At 47.8% G+C, this 15,539-nt stretch overlaps 1 protein-coding gene across 1 annotated transcript in view; it reads left to right on the forward strand.

The window, feature by feature from the left end:
- The first annotated feature begins 12,687 nt into the window (after positions 1-12,687).
- C8H6orf132 (chromosome 8 C6orf132 homolog) overlaps positions 12,688-15,539 on the forward strand; it is a 151,558-nt gene continuing 148,706 nt past the window's right edge. Inside the window, exon 1 of the mRNA XM_085620795.1 lies at positions 12,688-13,883. Within this exon, the coding sequence (XP_085476921.1) occupies positions 13,748-13,883 (136 nt within the window). The 5' untranslated portion in view covers positions 12,688-13,747. The remainder of the gene's footprint in view (positions 13,884-15,539) is intronic.

The following is a 15,539-nucleotide window of genomic DNA, read 5'->3' on the forward strand; positions in this document are numbered from 1 at the left end:
TCTGAATGAAGCTTTGGAGTTTATGCATCAGTTTCTTGGGTTGCAGTACCAAACGCTCACCTCCAAGGGCCCAGGACTGGATTTGGCACCACTTGTCAGAGCAGGACTCACAGCAGAGGAGCCCAAGTGCTGGTAGCAATAGGCCAGTGAAGTATTTGATATCCCTGAGATTGCAGAAACAGGAGGCAAGCCCAAACAGCCCTTCGAGCACCTTTAGATGCAGGATGTAGAGAGTAAAGTCCAGTTCTCTCACTCCCAGGCAAGAAGCAGCAGGCAGCAGGAAAACACAAAAAACAAGCAACAAAGTGTAAGCACAAGTGCTCTTCTTCAATTGCAGAATGTTCTCGGTTCAGATGTTTTCTGAGTATATGGTGTCAGAGGTCCAGTACTTATGCCCATGTTAGCCTTTGAATTAGGGAGACTTCAAAGAAAGGTCTTTGTAGTGCACAAGACCCTGCCCTTCCTGACCCTGGCTCCAGACACACTACAGAGGGATATGCAACTCTTTGTGTGGGGACAGGCACAACCTAGTCAGCTCCTACCATCACTCTAGCTCAGGAAGACCCATCAACCTGGTGATGGGTCATCAGGATATGCAGGGCACACCTCAGCTTCCTTTGTGTGTCTAGAGGGAATTCACAAAGCCCAGCTGTCATCCAACCCAGGCATGTATTCTAGGGACAGGCAGAGGCACAGAATGGTTAAAGTACGAAAATGCGAACTTTCCAATAGTAATAAGCTGAGACGAACTGACAGCGTTCTAGAAGGCCTTCTAAACACGATAAAATAATGAACTTTTTTGAGGCAACAACAAACAAAAAGCGCATACGCTTTATAAAAACTACATGAACCAGCATCTTCTGCTTAACAACTTTATTGACAAGGGAAATGGAATAGGAAGTCCATTTATACGTAATGAGCCCAGACGTATTGACAGCGTTCTAGAAAGCCGGCCGAAAGCGGGAAGAATGATTGCAGATCGGTTAGTACGACGCAAGTGATTAATCATAGTTGTTACAAAATATGTGATTTGAAGCGTGCAAAGTAGACACGCAACAGCTAACATCCCTGTTCGTTTTTTAACCTTTCAGCTGATTAACTCGAAAGCCACTATCTAGAACAGGAAAAACCACAATCCTTTTCACAACTGCCATGGCGAGCACCAACTGGCAACAGTAATTCCAACTAGCAAGTAAGTGCCTAGACGAGGAAATAAATAAGTACATGTCAAACTCTCGTAAAGCCTACATTCTCCGGTTTACAGTAGATAACACTTCTGTGTCTGCAGGCAGAAAAACAAACCGGTACTGATGTAACGTTCAACATAAAAATACACTGAAGAAGTAGAGACTGTTGGAATTAAAGGAATCTTTACCACAAGTGGAACCTGCCACAACACCATTAATAACTAATCAATATAATGTATAATAGGGGCAATGTTTAATCGAGTAACCTTGTCCTTTTAGGAAAACAACCCCACAATAATCCCCATAACCTCCAAGAGATGTCGGAGATCTACATAGGGTAGATATAATCTTGAATTTCTACTAGTTAAAAAAGATGAAAGAGAATGAGGGGACTTTACTTAAACAAATTATATGTTTTTATTGGCTTCACAGAATCCAGTCACAGCCCTGAAGAGATTCCCAGTAAATTGTAGCGATAATTCACGGTTGCAGGCAAGCCCGAGCTCGCCACCACCCTTATCAGGCGACTTCCAACCAAAGAAATAGACGGGAGCGGTGCACAACCCAAAACTACAACTCCCAGAACACAATGGGGCCTGGCCGGGAAATGCGCGGGAACAGGAAACAACCCGCCCCTATATAAGCTCCACCTCAAGTCAAGGTGAGTGCTTGACAATCCTACCGGAACCTGAGACTGCCCGAGGCTTCGCGGCAGTTGACCCTCGTATGTCTATCCTCGGTGCGCGGATGCTTGCCTTCCCGCTAGGACCCGCCAGAGATCCATAACATCCCCGACGCCTCCGCAGTGCGCGGACGCTTGCCTTCCCGCTAGGACCCGCCGGAGATCCATAAACATCCCCGACGCCTCCGCGGTGCGCGGACGCTTGCCTTCCCGCTGGAGCTGCAGGGGGCGTGACCATGGTATTCAGAGGGCGGACGCTTTCCTTCCCGCCTCAGAATACGGATCAGGTAAGGGGCGCGCGGAGAGCGTGATACTTAACGCTCTGTCAGACGCTCACCATCTCGTTACTTTACAGACCCCCCATCGCACGTTGTGCGCTGTACTTCTGTATCATCAGAGATACAACTCCGTGACTTATAGGTGGTGGTTGGGTACACGCGGATCGAACAATCGCTTCCCATTCATCGGCTGTGTATGAACAGAACGATGGTCTACCTTATATCACGCCTGAACTACAGTCTCACACCTTGGCGCTCAAGTCACCCCTGACATTTGGCGCATGCAAACCAGGGAGGGATTGGAACCCCCTACGCCCTAGTGATTCCATACTTAGGCCTTGTGAGTAGTTTGGGAACAATCCTATCCGAGATGTCTTGGTTTAGTACATGCCCTGTTCAGTATTAATGCATATGTTCTCACCCTTCTGCAGCCTACTCCAAGCCGTGTGGGACGGAACCATCACCCTGCACACACATCAGCTATTCCCGATCGGATACCCTCTTCCCTGTTCCCCGAGGTGCTTCCCTCCATACCAGATTACATTGCTGGGTGGGAGACAGTGACTGGGCGAATAGGGAGGTCTCTCTACACTGCTGTCGTCCCTGCTGGCTGTTTCATAAGGTTAGTGGCTCGCCTGTTTACCTTGTGCTGCTGACACCCTGACATAAATAGAGTGGGATTCGAAACGCGTAGGCACATTTCTACCATCAGGGGAAGAATTTGTATATGTGTAGCAATTATGGAAAATAATAATTGAATGCTCAAACCCTCGGTCGCTTGAAATGCTTTTACTCCCGTTGGTTGGTAACCTTAGGGTTTCTTAAAAATGTGCTTCTTGGATTACCTTTTGTTTCTTTTTGGACTGGAAACTATGTTCAAGTTATTGTTATTTGTTATGTGTCATTTGGATTTAATGTTTCAATCATTTTTGTTTTGATGTTATGTGAATTGTTAAGTGTATCTGATATCTGTCTTGTGGATTCATAAAATTAAATGAATGAAAATGAATAATTAAATGAAATAGACCAACTAATTTGCGAATTTGGTCTGAGTCTGCCTAAAAGTTAGCAGCCTACATAGAAATAGTCAGCTAGATGTTCTGATATTTTGTGGAACATTCCAATAGTGGCATTTTCATACATGCAATTTAAAAACCAACTTCGCTAAAAGATGTGTTTTACATTGTGAGTCCAGAGTCACCAAACTCCAATTTTCTATCTGTTCCCAATTGAAAGTTACACTTGTAAAGTGTTACGATGCAGCTCCAATGCTAATCTATGGGACAGATGGGCATTGTTGTTGTGAAGAATGAATTTAGCAATTTTCACTGCAAGGACATGTAAAACTCAAAGGCACACGTCACATTTTTTAAATACACTGCACCCTGCCCATTGGACTACCTAGGGCCTATATTAGGGGTGACTTAGATGTAATAAAAGGGAAGATTTGGGCCTGGCAAGTAGGTGAACTTGCCAGGTCGAAATGACAGGTTAAAACTGCACACACAGGTGCTGCAGTGGCAGGCCTGAGACAGCTTTGAAGGGTTACTCATCTGAGTGGCTCAATAAGTGCTGCAGGCACACTAGTGCAAAAAGAACAATTGATGTACAGAATGCTGAACAATGTTCACCCCAGTACAAAGATCTGGGCCTTTAGCCATTGTTCTTTGCTCCCCACGCTATTCCAGTTTAAACCCAGCCATATGCAAATCAGTCTTGACCCTGCTCCCCATGGGAACAATCCAGCCCGAACTTCCAGCCAGATCCTTCCTGGACCAGAAACAAGCATCCTGAGACCGGTTTCGGGGTATCACCCTCATCAGCCAAATGTTGTGTTTGCAGGCACACTAGTAGAATTTGATTTACAAGTCCTGGGCACATGTAGTGCACTGTACTAGGGACTTATTAGGAAATCAAATATGCTAATCATGGAGAAACCAAATGACATTACAATTTAGCTACAGAGTACATGCACTTTAGCACTAGTCAGCAGTAAAAAAGTGCGCAGAGTCCTAAAACCAGCAAAAACTAAGTCAAGCGTCAAAAACAGAGGAGGAAGGAGGCAATATTTTTTAATTCACCCTCCGCCCCCCTGCCACTGTTGCCAAAAGTCACTATATCTAAGTCAACAACCGAATTTTAATGGGAAATGGCATTCAGAACTCAATTTTTGCGCTCAACTGTCAGATAAACTGTAGCTGAAACGGCTTAAACCTCTAAAGCTGCAAATATCACTCAACCATTTTTTTATTTGTAACAGAACGCTGAAATATAAAGAACCACTTTTTGTGAACTTCTCAAATATATTAATTAAATGGAATCCCTGTCCATTGATGTGTGTTTTCTTTAATGCACTGCTGAATTACTTCTGAAGGTTGACATCTAATGAAGTGGCTTTACTGAATAACTGATCTACCTATGTCTCAATGCCACAACTGCCATCCTCATAGAGTCCTGATTTTTTAACCAAAAATAATAATTTTTGAGAGCATAAGTAAGAGTGAAAATTTGTGTCCCAAAATGCAAAGTGATGCTGGCTACAAAACCACTTGGCACCAATTACAATCACAATATCTAGAAAAACAAAATTGCAGGTCAAATAAGAACATTCAAAAAGCCTTCCATATGATAGCTCAATTAGTTAGGCACCTGCTGTGATAAATGTCTGTGTTACCTACATGTTGCAGCAAATAGTGGGGTATAGTTAACCTTTCATCATTCAGAGGCCAAATAAGTCAAAGTGTGTATTGTGTTCTCAGCTGTAGAGTAATCAGTATATAATATATGCCTGTGATAGAACAGTGTTGCAAATTGAAAGAAGATTATTCAAAACTTAAAAAGACTGTGTCTTCATCTTCAAAATAGAAACCCTGAACCAAAATGGATGAAATGACTTTCCTTTGTGGTCCTTGCTGTTTCTTGATGCAGTAACTCAGAACTAATCATGTTATGAGCCACGTCCATGAAACACCGTCTACTCCAATACCGAACAAGTTCTCAAGTTGATTGTTTTGAAAAATTAATCCACTGCTGATATTCATGTCTTGCTTGTCAGAAGATCCTTTTGTGGGCCATACCAAAACTTACAGTGGGTCTTCGGCCTGCCCGGTGCATACCATTGGTTAGCTTCCTGTGTAACTCGCATAGTGCCAATATCGGCCACACTCACCAGCCCTCCCGCAGCAACATACAGGTAGCATAAATAAGCAGACAAGACAACTTTTGGTGGAGAAAATTGCTGCAGGTTTATTAGCATACCAAATATGCCAACATGGTGGGTTATCTTACAGGCGATCCAAGGGCAAGCCGCAGCTCTCATTTCCTTGCTTCTTATTCGATGGCTTTCCTTCCTCTTCTCCAAGAGAGCACATGGGTTTTCTTGTTCTCTCCATCATGTGCTGCTTGTCCTGCAAACGCCCACCCCGCACTCCATGTTTCTCCCTCATCCCACCTTCTCCGTGCAAGTTGATCCTTTCTTCTCCATCTAATAAAGCTCGGCCATTCCTGTTGCAGCCTCCACACCAGCACGTCCATTGCTTTCACTAGCTTGGTTTCTTATATTTGTCTCTCACCGCTCACTCCCATCTACCCACGTCCCTCCCCTTCACTGTTCCTGCAACCCCCTCCATGTATCGTTTAAAAAAAAAAAAGTTTTTCGATCCATTTTATTTTGTTTGCCTAACAGCTGCCATTTGCTGCTATACCATACAGGTTTTTGCAAAACACTTTCACGCGTGTTTAAAATATTTTTGTTACCATTCCAAGTGGCGCCTGTCGTCTTGGAACTGTTAAAAAACAAAAATATGCACGTCATCAACATGGGGGCACCATCGTGTCATGGTGTGGAGGCGTACATTCGTGTGAATACATGACTGCGCTTTTTTTTTTGCTGATGCTATTCCAAAAACTGCAAAAACCAGACAACAAAGCAGATGAATTGAACAGACTTGCTGAAATGCTCACACCTGACACGGCAGAACGTGAACCTATGCTATGCCCTGGAGGTGGATTCCTGCTGCAGATGACTTGCCTCGCTAGATATCTTCAGGGGCGGTGCGTCCATTGGGGCGCTTGGGCGTTACCCCACCGAGCAGTGCAGTGACCGTCACTCTAACTCTCTCACACAATGCAATCCTGGCCTGTATCCGATTCCCAAGGCGCCAGAGCCGGTGGTAGTCGGCTTAGAAGGGGCGGGGCAGCACTAGAGTTCAGCTGCAAGTGACAGTGTCTGATATCCACAGACTCCACACGTCGGTCGCGGTGGAGCGCACAGCAAGAGTGCGCATGTTCTGTTATGGGCTTAAACATTTTGCGACCAGCCCTGAACATGCGTACACTAGGCTGCTCATTAGAAGAGCGAGGGTTGTTCCATGCCGCTCTTCTAATGAGCAGACTAGTGCGCCTGTTCGGGCTAGTCGCAAAAAGTTTTAAGCCCTAAACAGAACATGCGCACTACTGCTCAAGCCAATCCTGGCGCTGCTGCTGGAGTAGCGTCTGGATTGGCTGAGAGCAGGCGGTACTTGCCAAGGCGCCAACGCGGGAGTCGGACGCCGGCCCAGGAGGACTCGCAGAGCCGGCGGGGGAGATTAAAATAAAGCACCGCCATTATTAAGAAAAAACTAAACTTACCGGATCCGCGCCGCCTCTGCGAGTCCTCCTGGTCTGGGGTCTGACTCCCGCACACTACCCCTAACACTCCCCCCCCTTGAGTGTTTTTGAGCACGAGCCGCGACTGCTTCATAGGGTGCGCGAAAGATACAATGGCAGTGAATCCCAGAGTGTAACAGATAACACTAGCTGCCGTGGTAGAGTACACAGACCGAGTGGCAGGCCATTGAGTGTATTACAGAGGGTACAACACAAGTCAAGAATCGATAGGCACTGCCTTCTACGCAGGGAGCTGGCACATTGGAGAAATGGGGAAGGGTTGCAGACTTTCACATAACCACGTAAACATATGGTCGTAGAATTAATCAAAAGTGGACGGGGGCACTCAATGTGCTAAAGGTACCCAGACCAGAAACAACATATTCTCACGTTAAAGCGTCTTGGGGTGAACCGCAGGCATCAAGACTGGGGGAGGGGCGAGGCTTTACTCAGAGTAAACAAATGTATCCAGACCCTGGGGTCAGAGACTGCAACATAGGTAGGCCAGCGGGCAATGCCAGGAGATGGTAACCTTGTTCCGTTTGTACCACGGGCTAGCAGGGCTGGGTCAAACACAAAGGTGCCACAGTTCAGATGGGCAAAGATTAGAAGAGACAGTAATGGGGTGCCACAGGAGTAAAGCACGGGTAAGTGGAGAATGGATGAGATCACGAGAGACAGGAAGAGAAGATATCTTGGGTGTAGAGGGGGCGCTAGAACGACTGTTTCCAATGTCCTCGGGGGCGCTAAAAAGAGGGTATCGTCTGGTACTGGCATAAACGGAAGAACGCATACAATATTGTTTCTGGCGGCTAGGCCAGGTAGTTGTAGTCCAAGGACTGGTGCCACATGGAGGACTAGGCGGGAGCTTATGATCATGTATTTGAGACCCTGTATAACATTTCACGTCTTGCAGCATCGGACGCTGAAACCAGGGTATGCCGCGGGATTGTGTCGCAGTTGTATACGGGACATGGGAGTCCATTCAGCCCCCCCACCCCGTTTCTGTCTGAATGTACCTGGGGTTTTGACTGCAGACCCCCGGCCTCCTGTCTGGGCTGATCCTGCAGTAACACCTCTGCCTGACCCTTGTGTGCCATTCCCTGCTAGGTGGGTGCACATGCTGGAGCAGAGTTTTCTATTGAAAATTTATTGAGATTTAAGCTCCAGTTTTGTTTATATGTTATGATTAAAATTACTGATTTATAATCATTAATTACTAACTTTGTTAAGAGTCTTGACTAATCAACATTACTAATAAAGAATTACACGCGGGAATGCTTTTATGTTGCTTAATTAATACGTGAACTAAGTTGGTGTGCAAATTAATTAAATAAGTGTTGCTAAAGTGCTATTTGTTTCGTGTTTGCGCTTTTAAAATAACGTGCTTTAATGCTTCTTTGTGTCGCAGATGGCTAGGTAATTACATACACATAAGGGTATTAGTGGGGATTAACACTGTATAATCATTATGATGTGGTAACGTTGTTTTGTGTTTCTTTTAATTAAGATGGTCCGTTTTGGCCTAAACCAAGATGGCCGCTATTTACAGCCTGCACTCGAGTGCTTGAAACGTGACGAGAGGCTTTGCTGAACATAGTTGGAAGTCACCTGACAACAGCCTCTGTCTGAATTAAAAGTTTCCGTGAGGACAGCAGCTCCGGGCTTGCTTCCAGTTGCCCTTGGAAAAGAATAAAGCCACAATGAACTGTGATAACTTGCGGTGGCTTCGCTATGGTTCCGAGGAAAAGCATTCATGAATGTATCGTTTTCCTAGTTTGAGTTTCCTTCTTCCGTGTTTTTATTTTTGTGATTTTTCTGAGCGGAGGTTTTTCTAAATGTTGCCAGACAACATCCTTTCCTGCTCGCTCTGCTCAGCGGCTCAACGGACGTTAAGAGTTTGTTTGTTACTTTTATTTCGTTAGTTTTGTTATAAATAATGTTAGACTAGAGAGGGTCTTAGGCCACTTCTTCCTGAACCTATGCTCGTGAGGATCGATGCTGATCGAGAGGACGGCGACTCGGGAGTCTTTACTGAGAGACCTGTCCTGACCCATTTAGCTAGAATAGGTAACTATGAGAATAATGATTTTGCTATTGATTGACTTTCATTTGAACTAATTTAGATAAAAGATGATCTTTGTTTGAATTCCAGTGTCGGGTGGTTATCTTGAAGCCTTGACCTGGTCCCCAGTGAAGCGCGTATCACTGGGGACCAGGTCAAGGCTTCAAGATTTCCACGTGCTGCAACGGGAAATCTTTGGAATCTCGAGAATACTTGTGTACCGAGATCTAACCAAATACATCAGCCAATGAAGTATGGATATTTAGGACGGATATGTTCTTAAAAGAATAGAGTATTTCCTTACCCCTGAGACAAGCTTTTGGACGGGATTGTTCCCTATTTTCATTTTAGCCGGTCCCACCTTTCCTATACTATGAGCGCACTTTGAAACGGATACACAGGATGGCAGATTAAGAGGTGTGTTCCCTTATATATCCTATGAACTTACCGTACTCCCGTTAAAGAGAAGTAAGGGAAGGAATCCTCTAGTACCTACCGCTTGGATGTACTGGCTAGAATAGAAGATTCTTTATATTGTGGGAGACCATAATTAACTGTCCTGAAGAAGGTGGTCTTCTATTTTCTGTTTTCCACCGAAACGCGTCGACGCAACTTTAAAGTAAAGGAGACTATAGATCGGAATGACATCTGTTCTCCGGAAAATGCAAACACTAAGTATCTAGTGTAATGAGAATAGTTGATCTAGATCATTTGTCTTCCTTTGTTTTTTGATTAGAAAGCATCTTTCTTACTTGTGTTCTCCCAGTGTTTACAAATGACTCTTAGGATGAAATTGGTTTAATGTATTTTTACTGTATGTTTTTTATTGTAATTTCTTTATTTTCTAACTGTCCAGCAACTATAACATTGGGCGCAGATTTTATTGTCTTGTGATTGTTATAAAGAAATGTTTTATTATGTCATTGTTTCTAATAAAATATAGAAATTTTTAATTACGAGTCCACATGTGGTTAAGACAAGGGTGCTTGTTCTGGTGAGTGAATGGTTTGGTGTGGGTAAGAATTTTTTAGTTCACCTGATGATGTGCCAAATAGGGGAATTCTTCTCTTGACTTTTGTCTATTGGTGCTCTACCCCTATTTGTGGCAAAGAGCCCCTCTCTTTTACGTTGTTATATTTTGTTACATTTTCACATGAATCAGCGTATACTAAGTGTTTTAAATAACATGCGCGCAGTGGGAACAAAGCCTATTTGCATGCTTTATTCGCTGTGTTTTGCCTCAATCTGTAACTCGGCCCTAAAACACACCTAGTAGTTGTCAAATATGGAGGTTATGCTAAGATAAATGACGTAGTAACCATTGTTGTAGCAGAGCCGGAAGTCCTAAGGTGCCAATTAAACCCTGTCTATTGTATTTTTTACTAATCTAACTGCTATAATGGGGGGGGGGGGGTATTTTCCTTGCCTGCACCGTGTCCCCTGGCATCCCTGCCATGCTTTTACTGGACTGTTTACATGCTACGTTTTAAAAGAATCTTTATTTCGGTAAATGGTCTAATACTTCTGTTACTGTAAAGGTAGCTAAATATTGCAGAAATACAAGCCATTAAATACCTCTGGTTTATTACAAAGACAGCATAAACATGTAGCTGACTAGTTGATAGCTGTATTTCCCTACTATAAAAGGCAAGTATATCACTAACTTGTGCAAGAGTCTCTGGGTAGGCCAATAAAAGCTTAAAATATTCATGAGTTGATATGTACAGTGCACACTTAAAAAAAACACTCTCAGTGTTACATAACAATAACAGCATGATTTGGTAACATATTCAATTTTATAGCCTAAAAATAAACTATACTTTAATGCATCATGTACTTTCATCCATAATTGCGTGGAGTCTGCTTGGCAGTCGAGTTGTGAAATCATGGCCTGTCCCAGAGAGGGCATCAAGTATAGAGGTAGGGTGCCAGTGGTATTATCTACGGCAGAACACTACCGCAGCGTGGACGGAGGCATTCATCATGTCTGTAGTGTCTAATACAGAATCTGGGGGGAACGTAGTGAAATAAGGCGCAGCTAGGGCTCCATGCGTGAGCTGGGCTGTTTTATCTTGTAGACCAGGCTGGGCATCTTGGCAGGCTCCAGACACTGCCAAAGGCATTGAGAGTTTGTGATAAATGTGGCATGCCATGAGTTAGCAAAGTACTGGGATGAGTTTTATCAATCTTTGGCATTGGATTTTATTCCAGTCATGAATGAAAAAGATAAGTCTTTGTGTGTGGAGACTGCTGGTAATATTTTTGAAGGATTTTAGTGAGAGCTGTGGAGGCTGCTTCAAACTGCGTCAATTTATACGACCAAACTGCGAACAGAGTGTCCCCAAAGTGGGAGAACACTACTGCTCAGTACTTAACAATCCCTGTTCTCTTCAGCTCTCCATCATCACTTCAAGACGCATGTTGTTCTGCCGCCAACAGTGACTATTTGCTTTTTTATTGTGTTTTTTGCAAAATTGAAAATAAAACAATTTAAAAGAAATGCCTGATCTCCAGACCCCTCGAGACCCCTGGTGCAGCTCTTGCTGCCCCTCAAGCCTCGGAGTGCTGTGTCTGTGGTTAAAAAGCTATTTTGTTGTCAATTTAGTAAACTGGCACTGTGGGTTCAATACCTACACTGACGATGGTTAAAACTTGGAAAGACCAACAGAGCCGACTCAATCCTTCATCATTTCGTGGTAGATGGTCTGAATAGTATTTGTTTATGTAATAATACCAGTTATTCAGTGCATCATCACATATCAGGTTGTGGTATACATTCCTATCCTTAAATGTCTGGTGCGAAAGATGAATTGATCATGAAGTCTCAGAGAGCGGACATTGGGTTTCCTTATGTAAATGCCAAATAGCTCGAAAGATGCAGCAACGGTTCCTGCGTTGGCGTTGAGCCTTCTTGTTTCCTCTAATTTGTTTGAAAATGCCCCATTTGCCCACTCTTTTTAAAAAAAAAATATCAGAGTGAGAACCCCTCAGAACCATCCTTATGGGGTCGAGCACACTTGCTACGCTCGCACGCCACCAGGCACTCATCCAGAACTTTCACGCCTCGCCACTTTAAAATGTCACCAGCCGCCACTGGATATCTTTCTCCTTCTAGTAGAATGTACTTAGGAATTTTGAACCTGCCTCACCACTTTGCAATGTCACCAGCCACCACTGGATATCTTTCTCGTTCTAGTAGAATGTACTTAGGAATTTTGAACCTGCCTCACCACTTTGAAATGTCACCAGCCGCCACTGGATATCTTTCTCGTTCTAGTAGAATGCACTTAGGAGTTTTGAACCTGCCTCACCACTTTGAAATGTCACCAGCCGCCACTGGATATCTTTCTCGTTCTAGTAAAATGTACTGGGGAGTTTTGAACCTGCCTCACCGCTTTGAAATGTCACCAGCCGCCACTGGATATCTTTCTCGTTCTAGTAGAATGTACTGAGGAGTTTTGAACCTGCCTTACCGCTTTGAAATGTCACCAGCCGCCACTGGATAGCTTTCTCGTTCTAGTAGAATGTACTGAGGAGTTTTGAACCTGCCTCACCGCTTTGAAATGTCACCAGCCGCCACTGGATATCTTTCTCGTTCTAGTAGAATGTACTTGGGAGTTTTGAATCTCTGCACTGGCTTTTTAAAGAATCATATGAGCGGCTGAAGAAGGGGGCAGTGGGGTTTCTCATAGAGGCGCTTGGGCTGGAAAGCCTGGTCCGTGTCCCACAATCCGTGCAGGTGTCCTGTGTTTGTTAACAATGCCTCGTTGTGAGAAGGCCACGATAGCAGCTAAGAATGTGGCCCAGGCAGTTGCTGTAGTTACAGAGAGGGTGTGGCTAGGGGAAGGCGAGGCGAGGGAGTGAACCGACAGGAACGAGCGCCTCACCTGTCCGCCTCACCTGTCCTCCTCACCTGTCCGCCTCACCTGTCCTGGTCTCAGCAGAGCGCAGCCGTCACTGCCCGTACGCGCCTTCCGCTCGCAAGGACGGGTTCTGCGAGTCCACGGCTGTGTGTTTACTGCCCGGAAGCCAGGCGTGTGTGCTTTTAGATGTGATGAGTAATGGCGTTTGTTGCTCTGCTCCGTCCAGCCCTGCACTGAAACACGGCGCACAGCACTAGTGAACCACGCGTGCAAACGTACAGCAGCACCTCGCAGGCTGACCTGAGCACAAAGGTGCATTTGAGGGACAACGCATCACCGCAGGAGTAACCATTTTGCTTCCACTCGTGTTTTTTTGCTCCTTGTGCCGGGCCGGATTTTAAAGAGCACCGGTGTACCTGAGCTCTCGTGTTACCAGGGCTTTCGTGGTGAAAGGCGGAGCGGGCGCAGCACCTCGGTTACTTTCACCTTGCTGTTGCCTTGGCATTTCTACCCTCTGAAAGGCAGCGCTCTGAGAGGGCAGCAGCGCGCCAGGAACAGTCTGCAGTAGCGACGGCGCAGGGCCAGGATTTGGATAAGTGAACCCCAGTTCACCCGCCGTTTGGACATCGCTTTCAGTAGGACAGCGCGGCCCAGCAGCACCCGTGTGGGGGCCCTCTGCATACGGACATGATTTGCAGGGCAGTGCTGCAGAGCCTGTGAAATATTTGCACGGAGGTGTTCCCTGGTGCGTCACCTCCCAAGGCCACCTCTGGCAGCAGACGGTGACGGGGCAGCGCCTCCTGACAGCTCTAACCGGGAGGAGGGCACTTTCGTACTCGGGAAGGGAGGCTAGGTCCCTGGCAGAGGCGCCCTTCCTACCTGTGCGAGTTCCAGTCTTGCAGGAAGAGGGCTGGTGTGCCCTGCTCTCCCCTCCGTGGGCCAGCCCAGCGCGTCCCACCTGTGCCGGTCAGTATAGAGCCGCCACCGCCGCGCGCCCCCAGGCCCGGCCCGCAGCACCCGACGCCATGAAGAAGACGCACTCCAAATCCGGGACCCTGACCAGGCTCTTTGGCAAGAAGCAGGCCAACGAGAACCTCTTTGCTGCAAATCCACCCTGGGTCCTGCCACAGAGTTCCAGCAAAGGCGGCAAGAACACCTACGGTCAGTGGCGCGCTCCTATCCCTCCCTTCTCGCTTCTTCTAGAACATGTTCCTGTTGCTTTTCAGCCCCTGTGGGATGTTCAGGGGGATCCTTCGCATGTTTTAGTCTTTAATTATATTCTTTTGCCTAATTGTGTTTGTCGGCCGCGGTCGCCTCTGTGCTCTCAATGGGGCAGATTTACAATAACGGGCGCATCCCTGCCTCTCGGCGCATCCCTGCCCATCAGCGCATCCCTGCCCATCAGCGCATCCCTGCCTCTCGGCGCATCCCTGCCTCTCGGCGCATCCCTGCCCCTCGGCGCATCCCTGCCCCTCAGCGCATCCCTGCCCATCAGCGCATCAGCATCCCTGCCCCTCGGCGCATCCCTGCCCATCAGCGCATCAGCATCCCTGCCCCTCGGCGCATCCCTGCCCCTCGGCGCATCCCTGCCCATCAGCGCATCAGCATCCCTGCCCCTCGGCGCATCCCTGCCCCTCGGCGCATCCCTGCCCCTCGGCGCATCCCTGCCCATCAGCGCATCAGCATCCCTGCCCCTCGGCGCATCCCTGCCCCTCGGCGCATCCCTGCCCCTCGGCGCATCCCTGCCCATCAGCGCATCAGCATCCCTGCCCCTCGGCGCATCCCTGCCCCTCGGCGCATCCCTGCCCATCAGCGCATCAGCATCCCTGCCCCTCGGCGCATCCCTGCCCCTCGGCGCATCCCTGCCCATCAGCGCATCAGCATCCCTGCCCCTCGGCGCATCCCTGCCCCTCGGCGCATCCCTGCCCCTCGGCGCATCCCTGCCCATCAGCGCATCAGCATCCCTGCCCCTCGGCGCATCCCTGCCCCTCGGCGCATCCCTGCCCCTCGGCGCATCCCTGCCCATCAGCGCATCCCTGCCCATCAGCGCATCCCTGCCTCTCGGCGCATCCCTGCCCATCAGCGCATCCCTGCCCATCAGCGCATCCCTGCCTCTCGGCGCATCCCTGCCCATCAGCGCATCCCTGCCCATCAGCGCATCCCTGCCTCTCGGCGCATCCCTGCCCATCAGCGCATCCCTGCCCATCGGCGCATCCCTGCCCATCAGCGCATCCCTGCCCATCAGCGCATCCCTGCCCATCGGCGCATCCCTGCCCATCGGCGCATCCCTGCCCATCAGCGCATCCCTGCCCATCAGCGCATCCCTGCCCATCGGCGCATCCCTGCCCATCGGCGCATCCCTGCCCATCGGCGCATCCCTGCCCATCGGCGCATCCCTGCCCATCGGCGCATCCCTGCCCATCAGCGCATCCCTTTCAACCCCTGTGGAATGTTCAGGGGTATCCTTCACATGTTTTAGTCTTTAATTATATTCTTATGCCTAATTGTGTTTGTCGGCCTCGGTCGCCTCTGTGCTCTCAATGGGGCAGATTTACAATAACGGGCGCATCCCTGCCCATCAGCGGATCCCTGCCCATCAGTGCATCCCTGCCTATGGGCGCATCCCTGCCCATCGGCGCATCCCTGCCCATCGGCGCATCCCTGCCCATCAGCGCATCCCTGCCCATCAGCGCATCTCTGCCTATCAGCAGGGATGCGCCAGTTATTGTGCGTCACGGCTCCGCCACCATGGATGCACCATGGGGCAAAAATAGACAGATGCGTGACGCATCTGTGCCATAAAGGCGGCGCATTGCT

Source organism: Triturus cristatus, chromosome 8 (genome assembly GCF_964204655.1).
Source record: "Triturus cristatus chromosome 8, aTriCri1.1, whole genome shotgun sequence".
Classification (NCBI taxonomy): domain Eukaryota; kingdom Metazoa; phylum Chordata; class Amphibia; order Caudata; family Salamandridae; genus Triturus; species Triturus cristatus.